The sequence below is a fragment of the Vidua chalybeata genome, chromosome 5 (assembly GCF_026979565.1).
Source record: "Vidua chalybeata isolate OUT-0048 chromosome 5, bVidCha1 merged haplotype, whole genome shotgun sequence".
Taxonomy (NCBI): domain Eukaryota; kingdom Metazoa; phylum Chordata; class Aves; order Passeriformes; family Viduidae; genus Vidua; species Vidua chalybeata.
Genome location: NC_071534.1, coordinates 66,424,472 through 66,449,035, shown reverse-complemented (window position 1 = coordinate 66,449,035; position 24,564 = coordinate 66,424,472). Strand labels below are relative to the sequence as shown.

Sequence of the window (24,564 nt, the reverse complement as noted above, 5' to 3'; positions counted from 1 at the left end):
GCTGCTCGGCGGAGCCCGCGGCGCTGCTCCGACCACCTGCCTATCCTCTGCCGGGGCTCGTTCCGCCCTCGGCTGGGAGAGGCGAGGACCCCGAAGCCGGTGAGTGCCGCCCCTCCTCGGGGGGCTCCCCTGGCCGTGCGCGGGCTCCCGGCTGAGGGGGTCTTCGCTCCCCCGGGCTCGTCCCCGCCGGGTCTCGGGTCGCTGGCGTGAGGGGGCGAGCTCGCTCCGCCTGCCCCCGGCTCCGGTCTCGCTGCGGGGAGAGGCCGCGGAGCTGCGCGCCCCTGCCAGCCCGCCACGGGAATGGTTCGGTGTTGCTCTTATTACTCACTAATGGATTTTTAATTATTCTTCCCTCCTGTTCCAAGAGCAGCGGCGGCCGGGACGCGGGGTGCTCCGTGCGCTGCGCGGGCTCTGGGCGCCGGGCGGGACCGGGGACGGGGACCGGCACAGCCCCGTAGAGCAGCTTTGGGCTTGCGTTAGTTTTGGTACACGGGCGGGGAGGAGAAGCTGTCAGCAAACTGCTGCCCTGCCGTGTGTGGGGCTTGGCTTCCCACTATTGAGCTGTTAAGAATTTTTTTTACCCCTATGGATTTCTTGTACTTCCCTAGTGTAACATAAAATTTGCTTCTGCTTATCGGTAACTTTAAGAAAATATATTTAAGTAAGGGTTTCATACCTGTAAAACTTTGATGTTTGCTGTTCCTGCCTGACTAAGGGTGATGAGGAACAGCTGTCTTGTGCCTCCACTTTGCTTTCCTTGTCTGCAATTTAGGGTTTCCATTGGAAAAGCTGTTGGTGTAAACAGTAGCAGGTTTTAGTTCAGGATACTTTTTTCCCCTTCCCCCTCCAGGTGCCTTCTCCATCTGGAGGTGGTAAGCATGAGATAGCTGGTGCTTCTTAAGATCTTAGGTGGTTTGGGTGAGAGGTTTAGTACCTGTAAAGAGAAAGCACAGCCTTAAAAACACTCTTGGGATTTTCAGTAATCCAGGATCTCAAGGGCATGTTTCTTGAACAGTTTTTGTTTTAGTGTGGCAGCGAGCGGAGGTTGCTGGAAGTGGAGCTCTCTTGTGCTTGGTCCTGTACATGGGTGTAGCAAGAGATGATTCCTGTGGTAACAAGCATGCAGATGAAATAGGAAAAAGATAAGACAACCTCTTCTGAATTTTTCTGAACATTTTCCAAGAATTTTAAGCTACAACAAGTATCAGAAATGTAACTGTTATTTCCTTTCCCCTCCCTTTTATGAAAGACTTATTTCTAAACCCTAAAGCATAAGTTTTAGCTTTAAAAGCGTTTGCAATTTCTGGCTTATGCTAATAACAAGGTATTATTTTAAGACTTTGATACAGATCCTTGACTAATGCAGCATTGTAGATGGCCTTCCTTGTACAGGCACTACTTTAAAGAATTATGATTGTGGTTTTTCTCCTTCCTTTACAGGAATTACTGTTGTATAAGGGGGGAGCTGATGTTTAAACAATAAAAGGGGGGAAAAAAAATGTTGCTTGCTTGGGTCTCTTAAGAAATGAAGATACTACTTATTTCTCAGAAATTGAATAGATTTTCCCAGCAATGTCTTTCTTATTTGTTTGGGGGTTTTACTATAGGGAGTGAATGAGTAGAATGAATTTTATGACTAGAAGTGCAAGTAATGCCTGGAATTAGAAAGGAACAGAGAGATTTATATATTGCATCTGTTTTGTCAGTAGTAAAACTCCTCTCATCCTGTTAGTTATAGCTGCTTTTACTCTGCATGCCTCTGAGAGAAATATTAACTAAGAATGTTGGCAGACGGATTGCTGGTTGGATATAGTAACTGGAACAACTTAACTCCTGAGCAGTTGACAAGTCTCAGGCTGACTGACCTTCTGAAATACTGGAGCATGAAAATAAATGAGCATATGAATGTGGCTTTCGAAGCCAGCCAGACAGGCTGTTACAAAATCCTCTCTCCTCCTTTTTTTTTTTTTTTAATTAAAAAATAAAAGCAAGTGATTTTAATTTCCAGTATAACTAACTGCTTAAATATATTCTTTTCAATTGGGTGTGTATGGATGATCCCTGTACCAAGTAAAGTCCAGGGCCAAGACTCTACCAGTGCTGTTTTCAGCTTTGTTTACCTTGGGCAGTTAGACCTTTATGTACTTACATCGGAATGAAATGTCCAAAAATAGTTCATTTTTAAAGTAAACACCCATGCTTTGTGCTTCAGATGTCCTCTGCTTTCTTCCCCACACCAGCACAGCAGTCACAAAAAGAAACTTGGGAGAGCAGCCTAAAATCGAGTTGTGAGACTGTGACACAGCTGTACTGAGGCTGAAAATTGTCTTGCTATCCTAAATACTGTGTAAAACAGGATTTGGCTCACCATTGCTATGACTGTAGCAGCAGTTACATAATGAAACCCTAAACCCCAGCAATGCTGCACCTGTAACAAGACAGAAGTTGACTAATTACAGAGGTGTCTGTGCCTGAAATTGTTTATGTACACTTCATGGTTCTAAAGTGTTGGCTGTCACAGATAGCACCACCCTGATGTTAACAGGGGAGATTTAAAAAGAGTAACTTGAAAAGAATGGGACGCTTTCCTTGTTGAAATTTGCATAAGGCAAATTGAAGTCAGAGGAGAACTCGGCCATCACCTGGATGTGTTTAAAGCCCCATATAGGACTGGAGAGGCAGCTCTGGGTATCACATGCAGTTCTCCCACTGAGCAGGTGCTGGTCATCAAATCTCAACTGGAGAGTACCAGTGAAAGCCTTATCATTGCCCTTAGGTAAGACCTTAATCTACAGAAAAGTAACTACTTGTCACTGGCTGTGGTTTTATTTCTAGTTGGGGCAGGAAGTGATTCTGTCACTGAATGGGACATGTGGGAAATGTGAGCACTTCAGGGATCTTTGGTGGTTTAATCCACAATGTTGTGTAGGAGCCTTTGCCACTGGCCTTCATTTCAGGCAACAAGATTCAGCTGATGCTGTTGTTGGTGTAGTGAACTGGGGACAGAGTTTATTTGCAAGGGAAAAGGCAAAGATGTGTGGGCACATCTTTTCCCATCTTGAGGGTGGACTAATGTGCTCAGCATCATCAAATCCTGCCCTGGCATTCCACTGCCTTAAAAGAAGGAGCATTTCCCAAACACTGCGGAGAGCAATATGAGGTAGTGATGAGCTGTGTTCTTGTGCTGGCTTGGTTGTATGTAACAAAGTCTCTGAACCATAGGGTCTCAAAACAGTCAACAGGATGGTCTTGAAAATCTAGAAAGCACAGTATGGAATCTTCTTTTTCTGGTATCATCAGGCTTGGATTAATGTGGTCAAAGGTGTGTCCTTAAGCACTGTTTCTGAGCAAAGCATGACTTGGAGAATTCAGTGTAGTAATCCAATTATTACTTGGGTGATGAAAATGTTGCTTTGTGATTGTTTCCTTTCTTTTTAAGTGGTTGCTACATTTAAATTGAGATCCAATTCACTGAACCATTTAAGCATGTGATGGAATTTCCTAGTGAAGTCAGACAGATTTAAATTTTACTTTTTGGTGCCTTGCCCATCTAGTTCTTTCAAAAATGTATGTACACAGGATTAGTTATTTCACTGTTGGCAGCTCTCACAAATTCTGGTGCGAGTTGTATGAATGACATTCAGTGTGTTTCTTGAGGCTCCAACTTCCAGATTTAGAGGACTGAGAGAATCTTTGTTTTTAGCTCTAAAACTAATGGATTTTGTAGCTCCCCAGCCTGTAAAGGAAAGTTTGAATTGTCACAAGTGTGCCACAGAAACCAGAAAGTTTAAAACAAAATATTGGGGTTACATACATTGGGTTCTGGGAGACTTACGTGGTTGTTGTCACTCTATAATTACTTTGATGTAGTTGAATATCTGTCATGGGCTGCCATGAGAGTCCCCTGAGTTCACACTTGGCTAAACATTGTTCAGTCCTACTTGTCACCTGTTCTGCAAATCAATATTGATGTCCAAGGAAGTGTCTATAAAAATGCTGTTGGCCTGGGTCTCATTTAGTAGACCTTACTGTCATGGATTCTGTGTATTTTTTTTATATTCTGTGGGAGTTTTTTGTTCTTTTTCTATTAATGGTCAGCATTTCTATTTGTCTGGCCATTTTGTGGTGACAGTCTCTCTCTAAACAAGGGCAGGAATGTTTCTGGGTTACTGGATGTTAAATAGCCATGACTGTTTTGAACACACAATTTTCACAATTTTTCACGAGCAGATAAAAACTGTGAATCATACTCACTGTTATCACGAATTTCTACACTTATGATACAGAGAAGAAAAGTCAGAATTTAACCATGTTGGCCAGTTTTGGTTTACCTTGGTTCCTAAAGTGTACTCCTGGAATTAGTCAACTTGCCTGTGAGGTTTGGCCTCTGTAGGCAGTACTGCTACTTAGTTTACTCTTCTACCAGAAAGCTTCAATTTTACTGTAAATCACAAGAGTAGAGTTTCCCCTAAAGCTTAAGGATTTACTCAGTATTTCACATCCTGAAGGAGGTAATAAGAATTCAGTTGCTGATAGCCCTGTTCACAAGGAGGAAATGTGTCCAGTGTAACTAACCATCAGTTAGTTTTGAGGAGTTTGGAACAGCAGTGGCTCAGTGAAGACGTGTCATGGACCAGCTGGTTTTGTTCAACTCTGGTCTTGTACAGCTGGTTCAGAGGTATGTTGCAGGAGCACTTAATACAAGGAAAAATTCATGAGGTTATTAGACACAAATACCTGACCTGTTTTGGGAAGCCCTGTGGTCTCCTGACCACAGCATGCAGGAATCTCAATGAATTCCTGCTCTCCTTTGCCTTGTTTTACTGCCAACTGTCAGAGGCTGCCCCTGTACCATCATTTTTATAAAACCCATCCCATGGTAACACTTCTAATGACCACAGAGTGTTTCCAGATGCTTAATTCTCCAAATTCAACCACCACCGTGGAGTGTAAGGTGACTGACAGTGTGTGCAGAGCTGAGTGTGTGCATTGCTATGTCAGTGCACAGCTGACAGACTAAGCCAATCTTGAAGTTCACTGGGCACTTCTTCTGTTTCAGTTGAATCACTGAGAAAGCGCTGGTTAAGAACAAAGGCAAAGTCTGTGTGATGCTCAGAGTACAGCAAGGCTTAGAAATCTATCTTCAGAAATGTTTCGTGCAGAGAGTGTTCTAGAAATTGTATGTGTAGTGAAAGGGACAGACTGATCTTGTGCCCTTTTAAAAATGCATGATAATTTTCTAAAAATTGTCAACTCACCTTAAGTATATTGTGCAGTTAATGGCCTGGTGCTGTCTGCTGACTTTTGGCTCCTGGCTTATGTAGCAGTTGATTTTTAGCATTTAAATGTCTTGCACTTTTGTGGGATTGATCTTTTTGCCTATTAAGCTAGTCTTCAAACAGGATTGTTAATAAAACATCCTTTCCATCTCCTGCTACTATAGAAACAGTCCCTTGTAAATGCTAACATTGAGCTTCAGTGAAGAAGTAACCTTAGTCAGCAAAACTGTAAAAATATCCTTTTTATAAGGACAGACCACACCTTATCTTTGATGGCAACTTAATACATTCTCTGTGAATTATTTGCCTCTGTCAAAGCAAAATTAAATCTTTGGAGGTGAAATTCAGTGCTAACTTCAGAATGTTTCAATTTCCTCCTTCTACTCTCTGAAAAACATGCATGATATGTGACTTGTATTGTTTTAAATATCTCATGAAAGCTATCTCTAGTGTAACCAAGAAGTGATCATTTCAGATGATAGAATCACATCTGCCCTAAGATGTATTTCTGGTTTAATATCTGGGGTCCTCTCTCCAAATAGTACTGTTCCTGTCACACTTCTGTGCTCCTGTATCATGATCTGATATTTTTTTGTTATTAATCCCTAATGGTACATCTCTTAAGCCAAGCTTAAAAATACCCAGCTACAATGACTGAACAACAAATCCCACGGTGAGAAACTTTCATATTTAATGCATCTCTGAAGGTCAGGAGGAACAGCTGCCTGTTGTCCTGCTGTTCCTTCTTTCTGAGCAAGGTTACCTTATTTTTGAGCCCTGCTTGTTACCTTGGCAATCCTACTGAAACAGTGGGGTCTGGAAATTCACTAGATCCATGACTATTTCTATCTTAAACTTATAAAGTCTTTCACTTAATAGAGATGACATAAATAGGATGAAGGGACTTGAGTGTTAACCATGGTTAAGAGAGGAATTTGTCTGTAAAACATGCTGTGTGTATTGCAGCAGTGCTGGGCAGCCTCACATCAGCTCTAGCTGCCCTAGACACTGTACAAAGGTGTAGGAGTTTCTTAAAGCATAAAGAACCCAGCAAAGGGGAGAAGAAATAATGTATATGAATGGATTTTGATTTTATTGACATGTACCTTTGATGTGTTAAAGATGATGTAAAAGGTAGAAGGGGGGAAAAAAAAAATCTTCCCCCGCACCTTTTCTGCAGGCTCACAGACCATTGCACAGCTCCCAAGCTTTTCTGAAATGAGTAAAACTCCCAAATAAGCCACAGCTTCTAACACAAAAGCAGGACCAGTGCTGTAATGTTTGATACTGGCTCTTGTGTGGGCGGCTCTCTGAACCAGTTGCACTCACTGCCTTTAGTCATTGTTCAGGAGCTTTGTGAAACATCTGAACTGCAGCTCCAGAATGAGTAATGGGAGCTTGCTGGGAGCAGAGGTATTTGTTATTATTTAGAATTCATGACTTTAAGGTTTATTGCTGCTGAATCTGGATGTTCCTGCTGTCCTGAATGCAGAGAGCCTACCATGAACTTAGTCCTGGTTAAACTGAGGTATTGCTGTTGGAGAAAGCAGAACAATACTCTTAAATACTTGTCCCTCAAAATCTGGGCCTCTTGATTTGTTTTTTGTTAACATCAATTAATATCTTCTCCTGGTTAGTCTTTAAATGTGGATTTTATTTGTGATATCTATTGTAATCTGCAGCAGTGGCGTCTCATAATGGAGTCCATAAAATGTTAATAGTTTTGAGTGTAGTTCTAGAAATCTCACAGTTGTCTATAGCATCACTGAGGGGCTGAACAAACATGGCATATTCAGTTTATATTGGGGACACGTGGATAAATTTTGTTGCTGCAACTTAAAAGTGCTGAAGAGAAATAACATTTGCCTTGTGTCAAAAGTCAGTAGAAGTACTCATCTCTTGCTGGTCTCTTTTCCATCTGAACATCACCTAGACAGTCATAGGATGGAATCTGAAGTCAGTGGGAGTTTTCTGTGAATTTCAGCAGTGTCATGATGCTCTGATAGTCTCACCGTCTAAAAATTATATATGTATTTGTGTGTGTTTGTTCAAGTGTAAGATTTCAGAGGAGTCAAGATTTTCACTGATAATGTTGGCTTCCAAAAATGGCATATATTTTCTTGTGTGGATGTGCTTCTGTGTGGCTTTTCAGCATCACAGGGTTTGTTGTAGATGGAGCTGCTGTTGCAGGATATGTTCCATGCTTGGGCTGCTGTTTTCCTGTTTAGCTTTCTGCAGCAGCCAAAGGTACTGCCTCAGTGCTCCTATGCCTGCCTGTCCTGAGAGTTTGAAAACCAGGACTGTGAGCATGTTTCTACCTCTCTGGGCATCACTTAAAGCCCATTATCCTGAGGATGCATTGTATTATTGATAGCTAAAGTTCGTAATAAAAAAAAAGGAAGAATGTTCTTTTTTTGTAAAAGTAAGGCTAAATTTGATCGTTAGACCTAATGTTCATAAGAAGGGCCATGAGATGTTTTTGTTGTGGCAGCCCAGTGCTCTGGATTGTGGATGTGCTTCCAAGACTTGCTGGACTGCAGCCTAGCTACATTGTGTGGGAGCTTTCCCGCATGACACGTTGGTGCTGCGGCACAGGCGAGGCACCTCTGGTAATGTCATAGCCCTCTCCTGGGAGGAGGGATCAGTGGGATGGAATTGTTGCTCAGTATTGGCAGATGTTATCTCACTGCTATGAAACACTAATCAGCTTACCAGAAGGCTCTGGTTTCTCAGCCCTCAGCCCACAGCTGTGGGGAGCAAGGAGAAGTAATCCGATTGAATTGGAAATTCAGGCTTGACTTTGCTTCTCGTGTCGCCTCTTGGGCCATAATAAAGGGAGAAGCACTTGGGAAGCAGGAGCATCTCATTTAATTTGTGCAGTGTTAGGGGAATGGTGTCCATTTCCCAGCTGGTTGCATATAACGTGGCACCTCAGAGCCAGCTGTTTTGAGGAATGTGTCACTGCTGTCCACGGGTCACAGGCCGGCTGGGTGAAAAGATGGACTGTTAGTAAGCAAGGCAGTTTCTCGTTGCAAAGGGTGGTTTAATGTATCACAGCAAGAAATGAGCTAGGTTCTATGTTTTGCCTATCCCCTGCTCATGCTGTTAGTGCACTAAGATGACTTTTGTGTTTGTGTCCTTGAGAATCAAAGAAAAAGTTCTGCCAGAATGTTTTGGGAGATGACGACAATTCAGAGGTTTTACAGAACTGGCCATTGGGAAAGCTTAAAAAACTGGGGGCTTTTTCCTCCAGTGAATGCTGGTGCATATGTCTTTTTCAGTAAGTGTCTTCCAAATGTACAAGTACTGTTTCTTCATGGCTGAGTGCAGTAAAAGCTCTTGAAGCTTTCAAAGGCAATTTGTAATGCGTTGATGCAAAAATGGCACCAAGTTCTGCTCATGGATCTTTCACCAGAAGCAGGTGGCATAGAGCTGCTTCAGTGGCATGAGTTAACTGCAGCAATGTTAGGAAATGAATGGGGTTCTGTTCCCTCCTGTGATCCCATAAATAGAATTCCTGTTTAAAACCAAATAAAGATAAAGGTACTTGAGCTGTGCCAGTTGGTATTCTCAGCCAGTGGGATTTTATTACTGTTAATGATGTGCCATAATGGAAAACACAAACTGAATTTGTAGGACAAGGATAGATGCAGGGTCCTTGCTTCTAACTGTCCATAGACATCTGGTTTGGAAGCACAAGAGATGGGGTACAGAACCTTTTTATGTTGGATTTTAGTCATCTTTTTGAACAAAACCAGGGTTTTAAAAGATGCCCATAAAGCAGTAGATGTGTTTCAGGACATAAAGATATGCCCTTTATTAACTTGTGTGGGATCTTTCTTTGCCATTTATTTTCCATTCTTTTTCAAGTGTTTTAGCAAGCAGATTTAACCTCATACAACATTGTTCTCTGTTTCCAGACATGAATAAAGCGAGCAGCCCCACGTAAGACACTGATGGCATTCTGTGCTGCGTCGGGATCAATAGGTCAAGAAGGTGTGATGCCTAGGAATCTCCTGGTGGATTCTCCTGAAATGGCATCTGAAATCTCTCCAGAACACACGCATGGGAGCGTGGAAAGGACTGGCAGTGTGGAGAACCATGGCAGTCAAGCTAGGTGCAGAAATCTTGCCTTGGTAAGTGTTTAATGAGCCTTGCGCTTAGTGATAAAGATTACATTAATAGCTCTGTCCCACATCACGCGATTTTTGTTTTATTAAGATTGATTTTTGCCATTTTTAATCCTAAGTGGTTGCTGGTGTTGTCTTGGTTGTTAAACTCAAAGGCCAGAAAGAACTTCTCAGCTTCAGGATAACAGCTTGTTATTCTGGTCTGATTGCTTCTGAGAGCTTGGAGAGTGCTTCTGTCCAGGCCTTCCTCCCAGAGAACCAGGAATGGCAGTAAGGGCTTCTCTGCCCTTGCTTTCTTAAATAGCTCATAAAGAAACTTAAAGGATAGTGGTTGTTCTACACACTGCTTTTGCTTAATCTCTTTGTTGACACTCCTGAATAAAGGTCTCAGCTTATTCCACCTTAATTAGATGAGTAACAAATACGTCACCATAAACAAAGCTGTGCTTGCATTAGTGAATATGAGTGAGTATGAGTGTGTGGCCATTTAAATCGTGAGTGAGTAACTGAGGGAGTAGGATGCACTTCTGCATTTTTCCCAATTAGCAGGGTGAATCAGGCAGTGAACTCAACAGTACACTTTGTACTGTGACAGGCTAAGCCTAGAAAGCACAGGTATGGTTCCTTCCATATTTTTTTTTATCATTCCAACCATTTGAAAAGCATCCATTCTTAACTGAGGAAACAGCACTCTGGTAAACATGCTTACTTGGAAATCTAAATCTCTGCCTTGCCTTAAATATGGAATTAGGCTTTCTGTCTCCTTCCCTCTGCCCTCCCTGATAGTTTCCTTTTAATATGGTAGTTTTCTGTGGAAAAAGTGGCAAAACCTGTATTTATCTGTATACCTCAGACACACTCATGGTTTTGTGCTACTTCGTGAGCTTTCTGGCACCTGGAGGCATTTCAAATGCGTGTCCTTTTTTTGTTGTTTCTACTGAAAATACTTACTGTTAATACGACGCTGTATCCTTCAGCTTGTGTTGCTAGTTAAAACACAAAACAAGAGTGATGAAATTTAGTTCCTTAACTGTTTCTGATCTGTTGTAGGAAAAAGTTGTGAAGGGTCAGGGTGGGAGAGGTTAAGTACATCATTTGGACTCAGGAAGTTAGTGTCTGTTTGTTTTATGAAAGCTGGTTGAATTTTAGAGAATTATGGTGGAAGTAGCACTTTGCTGGAGACAACTTAATTTTACGGAGAATTGCAAGTTAATTTTGCTTATTACTGTACCACTAGTTTCCAGATTAACACAGTAATAGTCAATCAAGTTTCCTTGGGTTTTATTCTTAGCTGCATTAGCAGACATGAGACTAGACATTTGAAAAAATCAGTATTGAATAACAAAGCTATGTATAAATCAGTCTGTACGGTCTCATTCCGGGTCTGCTGTGTCAGAAAATGATTTAAGTTCCCTTAGTCCAACTAGATCCTGCCATGTGATAACCCATATGATGATGCATCAGGTAGAATTGGAATCCCTTCCTACTCTGTAATGCAGTAATTTATAGATGGAGTAAAGTTAGCTGCAGGCTTAGGCAATTCCCATCAGACTTGTGAATTACCAGTTCACAGAGCCTTTGACTTGTCTTATTTGAGTCTGTGCATGAAGACAGTGAATTGTGTACCAACAAACTTAATTGGGATGCCACAGATCCCCTTCCATGATTTTTCTTCCAGCAGTGTAGTAGGTGGCATGTCCAATAATGCTGACAACTTGCATGTGTGGAGTAACAGATTGGACAATATAAACTCTTCTCAATACAGGCATCATTTCAATTTCTGAATTTGAGAAGGGGTCTGTGTTAAACTGAACATGAAGGAAATGCTGCCTATTCTGCCTCATTGCTGGAAGATTCTCCTGGAGACATCATCTTCTTGCTTCAGTAGTTTTGTTATAAAAGTTCAGAAGATACAGAAGCTTTGATGGCCTAATGAGAGGAAAGGGGTAGTTAACTTTGTGTAGACAAAGAATTTCTATTATGCCAGTTCTGAGAAAGGTAGGGTTGTATTTTCAGACACACTGGACCTTCACTGGACCCTGAAACAGAAGCAACTAAAGACCTAACTGCCTCTTTATTTATCACTTTCCTGGGTCTGTTCACCTAGAGACATAGCAAGAAAGGTCAGGGTTGGCTTTGATTTTTTTGGGTTTTTGTAAGGGCATTGCAAAGGAAAGAAGTGTGACTGTGCTTCTTATGACAGACCTGTGCTGCTCCAGGTTTCTTCCTACTTGATTGTAAAAAAACCAGGCTCTTAAGCTTCTCAGTGTCAAACTGCATTAGTTACTAAATATAACCTTTGTATTCCGTCTGTGGAATTCAAACAAACCCAGGGATGTGATAATAGGGACAAACACTTGGACTGGCTTTAGCCTTTGCTGACTGCTCACAGCTGGTTTGGCTGGCTCCTGGCTGGTCCGGCATCCTGTGTGTCTGTGCTGGCATCGCTTGCTGGCAACAGGTTGTCAGTTTAGGAATGACTAGGAGATGGACATCAATTTCCATGTGCTAAAAAGGTCTTAAAATTCTGTATGTGGGATCCTTCCCAGTCAGCTGTTGTCATTTCAGTTTAATTTTGCCAAATTTCTCAGCTTCTCTTACCTATATAGTGATGCTTCCAGTTATCTTTGACAACTGCAGGCCTCTAAGCAAAATTCTTTATTTTAAAAGGAAAGCAAGATGCTGCCTTGATTTTAGGAGTATTTCCATAGAAATTATAGATGTTCAGGTCTGGACTTATTTGGCCAAATCTGTCACAGCAGGTTGAGTTGAGATGGGAGAAATGTATCCCTTGATATCTTCTTCTCACATTAACGTTGGAAACCATAAAAACTGTTACATATGAGGACTAATTTGCACATATATTTTGGTTTCTTTGTTAAAAAGAGGTATCCATACATCTGCTTGAGGGAAGTGTATTTTCTCAATGCATGGGATCAGTTGCACTTACCCAAGGGTGAGGGCAAACAAAAACACTCTGTTCTTGGCAATTCTAGCTTCCAAAACCCAGTCTGTAATGACACTGCCAGACATGTGATATAAGAATTAACTTGCCATGAAATACAGTTGCAGCAATTTAAGGACACTTTATTTGAAGATAAAACTAGGTCTTGGGTTTTTTTGGAAGCAATTTGCCTTGTTGCATTGACTGAATAGGCAGAGACCAGCTTCTTAAAGCCAATCCTTCTTTCAGTGCTTGTCTCTGGTAATTGGACTGGGTATCTATTCTCAGCCATGAGTAACTGCTTTAGTTTCTACGTGTGAATAATGTGCTAGGACAATTGTGCTACCTGTAAAAACCATGGCAGAGGCGCTGGTTGTACCTGAAGTGAGCTGTACTAATTGGAACTGCATTAATTATAAGCTGTGTCAGTGCCTTGGATCTGTTGCTACAACATCAGTACTTTACCTTCTGTATCTGAACATAGATACATTACTGAGTGATAGCTTTGAGGGATAGTGAGTTCTTGTTATTCATGGTGGATCACACTGTGGTTTATATTTTATTTTTTTGCCTTTGGATCAGACAGATCCTTGGTTAATGCCACAGTTCACCACCACTCTTTTTGGGGCAGTGGTGGCCTCTAGAATTTGTTCAAGTGACTATTTCATTTGATCACTAATCAAATGGCTTAAACCGGGAGAGGCCATGACTCTAAAGAGATTTTGCTTGTTCTGATTGTTATTTCTTCAAACAAGCTTCCTTTCTGGCTCTAACAAGTCTTCATAGCCAGTCACTGGAGATGGTTTGTCACTCCTGGATCCCTTGTATGGTATAGGTGACATTCTGAATGTTGGTTACGTAGACATGAAGAGCAGCTATGCTGTGAGTAGTCTGAGCTGGCTCAGTGTTTTGTTTCACACACTCAGCCATTTAACTCATGGGTGACCTGGTTGTTTTGTAGTTATGGTATCTCTTGTAGCCTAAAAATTCTTCATTATGATCCTTATCCTTTTTTGGATCAGTACATATAATTCAGATGCAACAGACCTGGCATTCTAAGTGCACCGTGTTGGTATCTCTTTACCTCAACCTCCCTGAACAGAATCCACTGAGAATCCACTGTGGATGTAGGGGTTCTGGAAAAGGACAGATCATGTGTCTGTTAGCCCACTGCCACCTTTTTTCGTCACAATTTGAATGAGTCTTGTGATGTTGAGCTGCACTTCAGGTGCATTCAAGGGAAAGTCCTGAGAAAGACTCCTTTGATAAAATGAATATGTTTTTCTTCCTTGACACTGATACTCCACAGGCTTTACTGGATTACAAGACCTTTCACCATGTCTAAGGACTTTGCCAAATAACAATACACAAAAAATGACGAGAATTTTTGACTGTTTGCTTTGTATGGATACAGCTGCCTTGGGGCAGGTGGAAGCCATTCCTTAGAGGGTGTGGAGAGAGCTATGCTATGCTTCATCCACTTTAAGCTGATGTTAGTATGACCTGGTAACAGTGTGCCTTGGAAAAATAAGAGCCTGACTCCTAGCAAAGAATGATCTTGCTGTAAAATGTGCTAGTGAGAATACAGAAGGCAGTTTGGGCTCTGTGCACAAACTGTATCATTGTGCTTCAAAGCAGGATCTGGTAGAGAGAGATTATTCCAGCAGGTGGGCAAATCTGCTTTTTAAACCATGCTAATAGGCATTACTTAAATTCCAGAGTGTTTTCTTCATATATTCTGCTACTTTTCACAGAATACTCGCATTAAAGTTTCTATGTGAAAATTAACTTCTACTTGTCTCACTGTTAGTGCATGTAGAGAAGATTTGTTGCAATTATATGGGTGGTCAGCTTTTTCTATCTTAAAATACACACAGGGACACAGGGCTGCATCTGCCCACCACCCATTCATTTTCTCCTGTTTTAAATGTAACATGCTCCATTATTTGAGCCTTCCTGTGCAGCTAAGCTTGGAGCACTCCGTGCTTTGTTCTGGACTCTGTCCAGCTTGGCTGCATCCTTTCCAAAGTTCAGCAACTGAATCTGAACTCTGTGTTCCGAATGAGGATGTGCTGTCATGTCATCACCCTGGTTAATATATCCCAGAATGAGATCTGCATCCCTGAACAGCAGATTTTTTCCCTCTTTATGGCACTTAAACTGACAGAATCACAGATTACCAGAATCACAGGTACCTTGCAGTAATTTCATCTCAGCATCATTTTTTTGTTCATCTGTGAGTTCATTTTTGGAGGCCGTATCATAAAGGTTTAAAATCAAGGTATGTGACATCTTGTACTTGACATCTTGTGGTCAAGTCAATAACCCTCTCATAAGAAATGAGCTTGGTGTGAAGTTACTTGATTTTTAATAAAAATTTAGTGGCTTTTGCCTGACGTGTCTCCTAACTTTTCTCAGTGTTGGTCTAACAATTTCTTTTTCTTTTTAATTTCTATAAACTGATCAGCCTAATTTTGTTTATCAAAGGGATGTCTTCAGAGTTTAAGTAGATATTCAGCTTGCTTTCTTTAAAAGTAGGTTAGGAGTAATTTAGTCAGTTTATGACTTTAGCTCATCTAGTTTCTCTTTTAAGTACTTGTAGATAATTTGTTTTGTCACTTGGGACCTATTGATTATATGCTTTGCTACCTCTCATGAAGCACAGGGGTACAATTATGCTCGTAAACTGAAGAAAACAACACTAAATATTATAGTCTTCTTCATCAAATGAAATGGTACTATCAAAACCATCAGATAGTGGGTTGTAGAGGAAGCACTTTTTGACAGAGCACACAATTACACTCTGGAACTCCCTGCCACAGAATGCTGTGCATGCCAGTCATTTCCATGGCTCAAACAATAAGATGAATTCATGCTAGAAAAGCTCATTAAGGGCTATTAAATACACAGATGCCAATGCATCTGGGAAATCTTTAAGCCATGTGTTGCTGTAAACTGGAAGGATTCAGGGGAGGAAAAAATATACCCATCCAACATACAGCAGCACCTCCCACAACCTCTCTCCCTTGTCCCGTGTGTTCATAGCTGCTGAAGGCTACTGAGCTAAACGGGCTTTTTGGTCTGATCCTGTGTAGTAGTTCATGTTCTTACCTGTAATTCACATGCTTCCAGCTTCAGGGACACAGTAGTACAATCCATTCCATTTCCCTTTCCTGTAAATCTAGTTAGAGGTACTTGAGTTCTTCTGTGCTAAAACTTTTATGTGTGTTCTGATATAGTTCCTGCACGCAGAGCTTTCCTTTTCACCCCTTCTAACAAGTAGAACTGCCTTGTTACTAACAGACTGTGGCCCAAGTGGTGCTCCGCTGGCCTTTGTACTACACCTTAGGATAGTTTGCTCCCTTCATGGTTCTTTTGAGAAGCACCCAGTCACTTCTTTCTCGTGGAATTGTGCCTATTAATTCTTCATTGAGGCTGTCAAGTGATTGATACATCAGTTGAATCTGGCATTCTCCTGGTATTTTGCTAGTTGAAGTTTGGTTCCTTAGCAGGTTTTAGAAGATTTTTTTAAGCACTGCAGGTATCTTGGGATTTCCTGTGGTGTTCTGTTTCTGTCAAAGCTGTGCTGGTCTTAGGATTTTAGATCTGGATGTGATGTTCAGAATTTCTACAGATGTGTATGAAAAATTGTGGGCCTCTGGATATTAACTCCTTGTATTGAACAGGTAGGAAAGGAATCAACAAATCTTTTCTAGGAAATAGATTCTATGCTTGCTTTCTTTCTCTTATTTCTTTATTTTTCCTCTTTTATATCGAACAGTGTTATAACAGACTCTTTCCTGTTTGGCATAAGCAGGAAATGTTTGGCTGCACAGAGATCTAAAATATTAATGCCAGCTGAGCACACTCAGCTATTTCAGCTGTTTTCATCCTAAATTTCTTCTGTGTGAGCAGTCTTTTTAATCTTCCTAATTTAATGTAATTTTAAGCTGAAGCACAATATTCAAGTTTCAAATTCAGGCTGTCTTTTGACAGTAGTTTTAAAGTTTGTAGTGTTAGGTGTATGTGAGATTTCGTTTAGGGAGGTGTGTTTGTGTATCAAGAGTAGGGAGTAGATGGAAACTATGAGGTGAATAACTCAAGTAGCTGAAAAGACTTTTCTTTGACTATTAAAAAACACAGATTCATCAAGAAAAAGGAGGCCTGGAAAACCAGCCTGGAAAGAATATGGACTGTTCCAGTAGTTGGAATATATGGAAAATTAACTAATTGCAAATAGACTTGGTAGCCTTAGTTAAAACTGGCACCTTTAAGTTACAAAAATTCCTCCCATCTTTCTGAAGGCTTTACTATAATACAGGTAGTAATAAAGCAAGTAATACAGGTGGGAATAAAGCAAGTCACTGCTTGCTTTACATCTCTGAGCTCCTTTGGTTTGACCAGCCTGAGTAGGTTTTTTTTTTTTGCCACTGTGATTGTGTGTCTAAAATGGGATTGTTTCCTTGGCTGGCAAACTGAAACATATCTGGCCTGAGGGAGTTTCTATCCAGACTGGATGCCTTGCATCTCAGTACAGTGCCCTGACTTAACACTGCCTATTCTCCAGAGCTGTTGGTTTTGGTTCTGTTGTTTGTTTGGGGTTTTTTTCTGACGAAATGTGATACTGATCATCTTGAAGAGAAACTGCATGAAGTGCTAACAGAGATGAAGTTGGCCTTTCACATCTTGGTATGCTATTTATTACAAATGTGTTTGCAAAGAGCTGGTTACTCAATTTAGATCCTTTACCTAAAGGGACACAGTAAGATCCATGAGAGATGGTTAAATCAGGCAAAGCTCTCCTGCAAATCTTACCTGTCATGGAAAAATGTTCAGTCTTGAAGCACAGAAAAGGATGCAGGGAAGTGCTTTTGGAAGTCTTTGTTTCCTTGCTTTATTCTTTGCTCAGCTCTTGATCAAACAAGTGAAGCTAATGCGGGAGCAGTTTTTTTTTAGGTGCACACAGTAATTCCCGTACCACACTCTGGATTTGTTGCCACTATGAACTTCTTAAACACAGCCCCCTCTTCTTTTCTTTTGACTGTGTAAGTCTGGCTCTTGCAATGAGCTCACCCTCAACAAAAGGCTCTTGGAGTCTTGTTCAGCTCCAGCTCAGGGCTACCTAACAAGGGCTCCTTTCCTGTCATTCTCTCGCCTACTAGACATAGCAGCCCTATGAGTATTTGGGTGGGGAAGGAAGGAGATTGCAACATCCATTAAGGAAAAAACCACACACACACAAAAAAACAAAAAAAAAAAAAAAAGGAAGGCTTGTCTGTCTCTTGCTTTTCAAGTGCAGCTGTAAAACTTTCCTTGGCCTTTGAAAACTGACATGTGGTGGGTGCGAGCTGTGGACTACGTCAGCCTTTGAAGTTCATCTTTTAAACCGGCAGTGGCAAATGGCATCCAAACTTTAGCTTTTGTAGCAGTTTTGCTGCAAGCTGGAATAAGTTACTTATTCTGACAGTACACTGTGGATATTAAAACTAAGTTAGAAATAACCACACCTCTGTGCATCTTTCCCACCCACCAAATGTTCTATTGGCCACACAGGCTAAGAGCTTCAAACCATTTATTTTCTCATCTGTAACATTCTGAGTGCTTGGAGATCAACTGCCACTGGGTACAATGCAGCACATTATATGTCTTCATCTATAGGCATTATTTTGGTACAGAGCTACGTTGTTCTTACTTTTAGTGCTGAGAATGGGGATAAAAGCTTTATTTGTGCAAGGAGTTAACAGGTAGAGCTGCACACAGGTTTTTTTAGTCTAATCTAGTGTAAGATGATCTGAACAGGCACGGTGAGTTTGAAGCAAGTTGTGCTGCCCTAGCAAGAATGTGCTACCTCTTGAATATTTGTACTGCATACCTTTATGTATTTACCTAAATTCTCCCAGCCCTCCACTGAGAAGTAGCCTTTTTACCCTGTCTGCACATGTAATGAGGTGTCCTTGGTGCTTCTTGTTGAGTTACTGACTGCAAAGTTTCCAGTATATGCTTGGCAGGGGAGAAATTCAGTCCAGAAAAGGGAAAACCTCACTTGCTTTTCAACAATATATACTTGCATTCCAGAATTTACACAGGTCTCTTGGGAAATATCTTTCCTGTATCCATTGTCTTAATGCAGTGCCTTTCTTAATCATTCTTTGTCATCTCCAAGTTTCTGGAAAAGTGAGTGTTTCCAAGGGTGGAGTGAAAAGAGTTAGAGCATTGCTGGCCAGCTTCACATAGTGATAATGTGTTAATCAAGTTAATTAAGAGCACTGACTCAGAGAAAATGAAGATTGGATAATCCAAGTGATTATTTATCACTTCTGTGGTCTACAGGATTATTTCCTGCTGAAGAAAATAGCCTAAGGCACTATACTGCTAGGGAACAGGTCTTCATATTTATTCTTGGGTTTTCCTTAATGTAATTCAAAGGTAAAATCTTTAGAAGCCCTCACCCTACTTACTATTACAATACTCTTCATAATCTCTTACGTACCTCTGGATAGTTTATAGTTTGTAGCACCAGAGACACTTCTCAGCTCCAGCTTTGCTTTAGAAGTCAAGTCACCCTTTGGACTTGAGCGAAAAGGGAATCAACCCATTCCTGGGGCTGTCCTGAGTGCACCCTTTCCCTCCCATGTTGTTCCCCAAGCCTTGACCCTGAATCTGACAAAGAACACAGTTTGGCATCAGAAGAAGCCATCTGTAACCACTGCAAAGGCACAGGTGTGTGTAGGACTTTTTTTTTTTTTTTTTTAAGTAGCTCTTATGGCTTTTATGATCTTTTAGTAATTTGCTCTGTACAACTCAAATGAAGACTTCTTTGCTAAACTAAAGCATGTAATGCCAATTGCTGCTATTTTTGTTTTTAAATTTTTTTGGTCCTCTAGCATTGTAATGTCTAAATGTCTCTTTGGGAAGGTGTCAGTCTTAGGTTTTTTTTTTTCTTTTTTCCCTATAGGATGATGAAAGTTTGAAATACTTAACTCATGAAGAACAGGATGTTCTCATGTTCTTTGAGGAAACCATAGATGCCTTAGAAGATGACTTGGAGGAGATGGCCCTACGTGACAGTGGCATCCACTGTCAGTCCCCAAGGTCAACAGAAGAAAATGTGTCTAGTCATTCAGAGACTGAAGATATCATTGACTTAGTGCAGTCAACACCTGAGAGCAGTGACCATGAAGGCCCTTCCAGCAGAGATACAGAACCAGGTAGTTTGGTTTCTTGCAAGTGTGGGTTTTCCCTTTGATCCAGCCCTGACCTACTCCAGTTCTCTGTAGAAACTGTTAAAAGAACTCCTGAACTCCTTACTACCTCAAAATAAATTTGTTACTCAGTGGGAGCTCTAAAGACAGTGATTTTAATTTGCCTTGGGATTTTTGAAATTCTTGCTGCTACTGTAACTTTTTTCCTAATTTTTCCTTTTCCCTCACGGGGGTCGTGCATCTGATGAAGTTGTTGGTTTGCTGTCTCAGTCCTCTGCCTGGAGACTGAGTTGTCACTGTTGTGCCACTGTGTTGCCACAGTCATTGCAACAAGGCAGACTGTATTCACCAACCTGTCCATGCTCTGCTCTTCTCCAAGACTCTTTTTTTTTTTTTTTTCCCAAGAGTTTTAAGATAGCAGATTGTTTTCAGTGTTACTCTGTGTGGGACTGAAAGGCATACGATCCTATCAGTGAGTTTGTGACAAGATAGCATATGGCATGTTGTTTTGTCACCCTGTAGCGTGTTCTCTCTGTGTTTGGACAATGAATCCATCAGCTAGTACACACAATGGGATGTAATGTGTCCTCTCCTGGCTGTTTTAATAAAAAATAAGAACTGCAAAACTCTTATGAAAGAGCAGCCATTGAAGCACAGTGAAGCAACACACAGACTATGAGTGAAAGAGAGAGGGCTGTGATAGTGACATGGCAAATGTGGTGATTTGAGCTATAGCATTTCCTAAGAGATGCCATTGCTGGGACTTCTCTTATATTTTCTTCTGGCTATGTGGGCTGAGGTTAGGTTAGAAAGGTAGGGAGAGGGGAGAAATGCTGCTAAAAGAAGCATTTTAGCTTACGTTCTGCTCTGTGTGAAGAGTCAATGACATCTCTGCTGCTTTGCCTTTTAGTGTTGGATGCCCCTCAGAGAGCCGAGAGCCCTCAGCCAGCTGTACCTGCTGATCTTCCCCCACACCCCCCTGCACCACCACCAACGGTGTCTGAGACACTTCCTCTTCCTCCTCCACCCCCTCCTCCAGTGCAGCATCCAAAGTTGCTCCGTTCCATCCCCACTCCTCTCATCATGGCCCAGAAGATCTCTGAGCAGCAGGTGGAGAGCCGGGCACGCTTCCCCGTCACCCTCAAGGAAGGGAATTCTGACAGGAAGAAAGCCCCAGTAGCCAACGGTGATTATTCCACAGCACCCAAGCACCCTCCTGCCCCCGCCCCCAAACTGCACCGGTTCCCAAGCAACATCAACATAACAAATGTCAGTGGCAAGGAATTCAGCGAGACGATTTCCAAAGCAGCGGTTAACGTCCAGGAGCGGCGGGCTCAGGTGCTGGCCAACATCAATGGGGGAGCTCTTCTGGCAGCTGAACTGGAGGAGAAGCTGCACAAAAATGATTTCTTGTCACGTAACAGAAGTTCTTCCTTACGGGATCTTTCCTCTGAGCAAACACGCTATGAAGCACTGACAAAACTCGGCCTAGTTAAGGGAAAGCTAGCTCAGGACCAAGCGGACCATGCCCCAAGCACTCAGCAGCAGCTTGATGTGCAGCCCAAGCAGTCAGAGGCTGTTACCAATGGATATCAAAACATCCATGAGGTTTTAAAAAGTGAGCCCAGCCCTTTCCTTCCTATGGGCAAAACTGTAACAATCAAACCAGAGGTGGCTCTTGCCACTAACAAAGTCAGCTGCCCACAGCAGAACACAGCAAAAAGTTGCAGTGATTATAAACAACCTGGTGTAAGCCTGGACATGAGGAGGAGGTCGGGTTCGCTGCCCAGACCTTCAGGGTTTCGATCCCAAGGGATAACGGTGAAGTTTTCCGGCCGTGGCTCAACTGAAGAAGCCAGGAGAGAGGCACTCCGGAAACTGGGACTGCTGAAAGAGACTGCGTAACTTGGATGGGAATGTTGTGGCAGTAGGGGGGAAAGTCATAGCATGGCTTTGTGCTGGAACAGCACCAACAGGATTGGGATCAAGTGGAATGGAAGAAAAAAGGGAAAGTTCTGTGCTTCAGGCAAGCCAGGAAGGTATTAGACACTGTGGAATGGCCACTTGTGTTTATCCCAGAAGGACTAGCACCACGTAGGGTCATGTACAGCAGTGGGGTTTGGCTCTCCTTCCTACAGAGATACTCATCTGTTGCTCTTTGACTAAGAGGAATTGTATTTAATTAATGCTGGACTGTAGCAGGCAGCATCTCGTTAATGAAGTGTACAGTGCAGTATTGTTGTATATAGCAAGCTGAATGGCAAATCTTGCTTTTGCTCTTTCTGAAGCCAAAACAAAGAGCTCCGTCTGTCCTGCCCACATGTCTGTCTGTCTGTCCATGGGAGCTCAAGATAATGTCACAGCTGAAATTTCTGATAATGTGACACCCTTCTGTGACTTTTTGTTGTCTGTGTTATCTGGCTTGGCTTCTTTCCCTGCCAGTGTTGGATGGGAAGTGGAGTCTTCTGCTCCCTCACTCTCCTCTTGACTCAAAACTGTTCACAGGGTGGCTTCTGCTTTGACCTTCTCCTGGACAGAGCAGCCCAAGCTTTGAATGGGTGACTGCCTCACTCTGCTGCTGCACCTGGAGTCTGCCCTTCCCTCCCAGCCACCTGCTTCTCTGTCACGCCTGAGCGACCCACGTGTCCAGGGAAAGGCACCGGGAGAGCCTTGAGGGTATGCACCGAGCGCCGGATTTCGCACTGACAGCCAAAGAGTCTCCTGACAATCTGTGACCCCAACTGCTCTGTTCCAGGGAGAATCTCACAGCAGGGAAGCCATAGGAACAAATTAACTTCATACCAAAAGCGAGACCCGTATGTCAAAAGTCTTCTCTTTTATGTTGAGGTTCCTGGGAAGGAACTGCTACTTTTGGAACAGTAGCTGTACTACACAAATTACAAGTTCTGTTACTTCTAAAACTGTCATTTGGTCTTCCTGTAGTTTGACAGCCCTAATAATCCTCTGTTCACAGCCTTATTTGATTCTGCCCTGCCAATGCATAACAGAAGTTACAGCCAAAATTCTTGCAGGCTATGTGGAGTTTCAGGAGAGCTGCACATCTCTCCTGAACGGTCCAAGTTGGTGGTATTTTGCCTTTGTTCAGTAGACAAGCTGGTAAAGATGGTCCCAAAATATATTTGTGTGTTAGTATGTTTTTGGGTTTTTTAATATGGCAAAGCTGCCCTTCCACATTGAAACTCCTTCCCTTTTTGTATTACCTGAAAACATCAAGAATAGCCACTTTAAAATCAAATGCCAAACCCTCAAATTTTTTTGTTATTATTCCCTCACATTTGATTTCTCAGTGTTCTGGATTTTTTTCTAAAGGGAAAAACTGACTTACTCTCTGCACTTTCTGAAGCCTCGACCAATGCACTCTTTCTCCGAAGTAGCTGAGCAATAAACCTTGGAGAAGAGGAGGGGTGGCTACAGCAGAAACTGACACACCCTTTGGCGAGGAGCTCTGACATAACTGTGATAAACAAGTTTGTAGTTCTTGTGATAAAGTATTTAAAACTTGCTGAGCTGTACATGTAAACGAAGCTGTCGTGAAGGAAGAACCTTTGTGTCATTCACAACCTGCCTCATAAGTTAAGGGGTTTTTTTTGTTGGGTTTTTTTTTTAAATTATCTGCTTGTTGCTTAAATTTTACATTGTGTTGTTACAGTATCTGGCTGGTTCTGTTATGTAGTTATTCTTTTCAGCGTTTTCACTGGGTAAGTGATCATGTTCCTCATTGTGACAGGCTTGCTATACATAAGCAATCAGTAATTAAAATATGTGGCCATTCCTGGGCTGGCAGAGCACTTCGGCACGCATAATCAAACGTGAGAGGTACTGCTGAAGAAAAAAAGGCTGCTTGTGTGCTGCAAGTAAAGCACAGGCTTGTTCTGCTGGGCTCTGAGTCTGCAGTCCTAAATCAGAAAGACTAGGGAGCACAGAAAATACACCCAAGCACATGCTGCAGTGCAGGCAGAATGGAGGCTGACATGTGGATGATACATCATAATTTATTAACATAACCTGCTAAGTAAATTTAAATGTTTCATGGCCTTTGTGCTTTTAAATCCTGGTAAAGCAAATTCTTCATTATGAATGTGAAGTGCGTACGAAGCAATCTCCACATCTAATCATTTCTTGCCAGCTCTTCTTTGAGTTGTTTACAGCTGAGAGCCCTTGCTAAGCAAACGGGGGGGAAAAATCCCTGACACTGTTTCATTGAAATTCAGTCTAGTTCAATAACTCTGTAATGTCACCCTACTTAAAAATACCCCAGATATTTAATATCTAAAGTTGCTGTATGCTGAATTAGCTGGATCATGTTCTCTCATCCTTTGTGCGGGCTGTGTCCTCACCTGGTAGAAAGTGAGAGTTAAATCTTCATTAGGTAAAGCAGTTTCTGCCCAGGGAGGACTTGGAACGAGGTATTCATTGTGGCCCTTCATCATAGCAGATAAATTCTTCTCTGTGCCTAAAACTGTAGTGAGTAAAGCCATGTACTAAATGAAGTTAAGTCTAGCTGCTAATAACCTGTATATAAATTTAGCTCTACTTTGTGTATCTTGTTTTGTGTGTATATGTTGCTGTGATTTTTACTTTCTTTCCCTTTGTGCTAGAAGTAACTGTCTTGCACAAATCTGATAAATCATCTATTAAACTAGAATAAACTCAATGAAATGATGGCTGATGGGAGGTGCCATTGTGTTCTTTGCCACCCAGTAGCATGACTCTTTCTTGGAGGAAGGAGGTGACTTTTTTTCCTAAATGGCTAATACTGATTTAATAACCTTTCATTTTGCAACTGTGGATGTGTGTGAGCCAGAGCCCAATCCTGTCATGGCAGGTGCTGGAGGAGGGACAAAAAAAAAAAAAAAAAAGGCTATGTCTGACAAGAGATGTGTATTCTCACTGCTGGGCTTCAGTAGATGTGATCAGTGTCCTTGCCAGAATGAAGCTCATCCTGAACAGTGTTTGAATTAGACAAAAGCTTCTCTCTCACAGTGTTT

The 24,564-nt window shown here is 41.8% G+C and overlaps 1 protein-coding gene across 2 annotated transcripts; it reads left to right on the top strand.

Annotated features, from left to right (window-relative positions):
* On the top strand, window positions 1-24,245 carry PROSER2 (proline and serine rich 2). 2 transcript variants are annotated; one of them, XR_008431152.1, is made up of 5 exons: window positions 1-99; window positions 9,200-9,415; window positions 19,309-19,561; window positions 20,466-22,231; window positions 22,311-24,245. XR_008431152.1 is itself a non-coding variant. In XM_053943814.1 (4 exons), the coding sequence occupies exons 2-4, from the start codon at window positions 9,236-9,238 to the stop codon at window positions 21,458-21,460; spliced, it is 1,428 nt and encodes a 475-aa protein (XP_053799789.1). In that variant the 5' UTR covers window positions 1-99; window positions 9,200-9,235; the 3' UTR covers window positions 21,461-24,245. The 2 variants fall into 2 exon arrangements, 1 of the variants encoding a protein (XP_053799789.1); XM_053943814.1 differs by having other exon boundaries at window positions 20,466-24,245.
* The last annotated feature ends 319 nt before the right edge of the window (window positions 24,246-24,564 follow it).

Bases quoted from the DNA above. Each gene is read 5' to 3' on its own strand.
- PROSER2 (XM_053943814.1), top strand. From the start codon at position 9,236: ATGGCATTCTGTGCTGCGTCGGGATCAATAGGTCAAGAAGGTGTGATG. The intron at 9,416-19,308 runs GTAAGTGTTTAA...TTTTCCCTATAG, and splicing joins GGTGCAGAAATCTTGCCTTG to GATGATGAAAGTTTGAAATA. The intron at 19,562-20,465 runs GTAGTTTGGTTT...TTTGCCTTTTAG, and splicing joins CAGCAGAGATACAGAACCAG to TGTTGGATGCCCCTCAGAGA.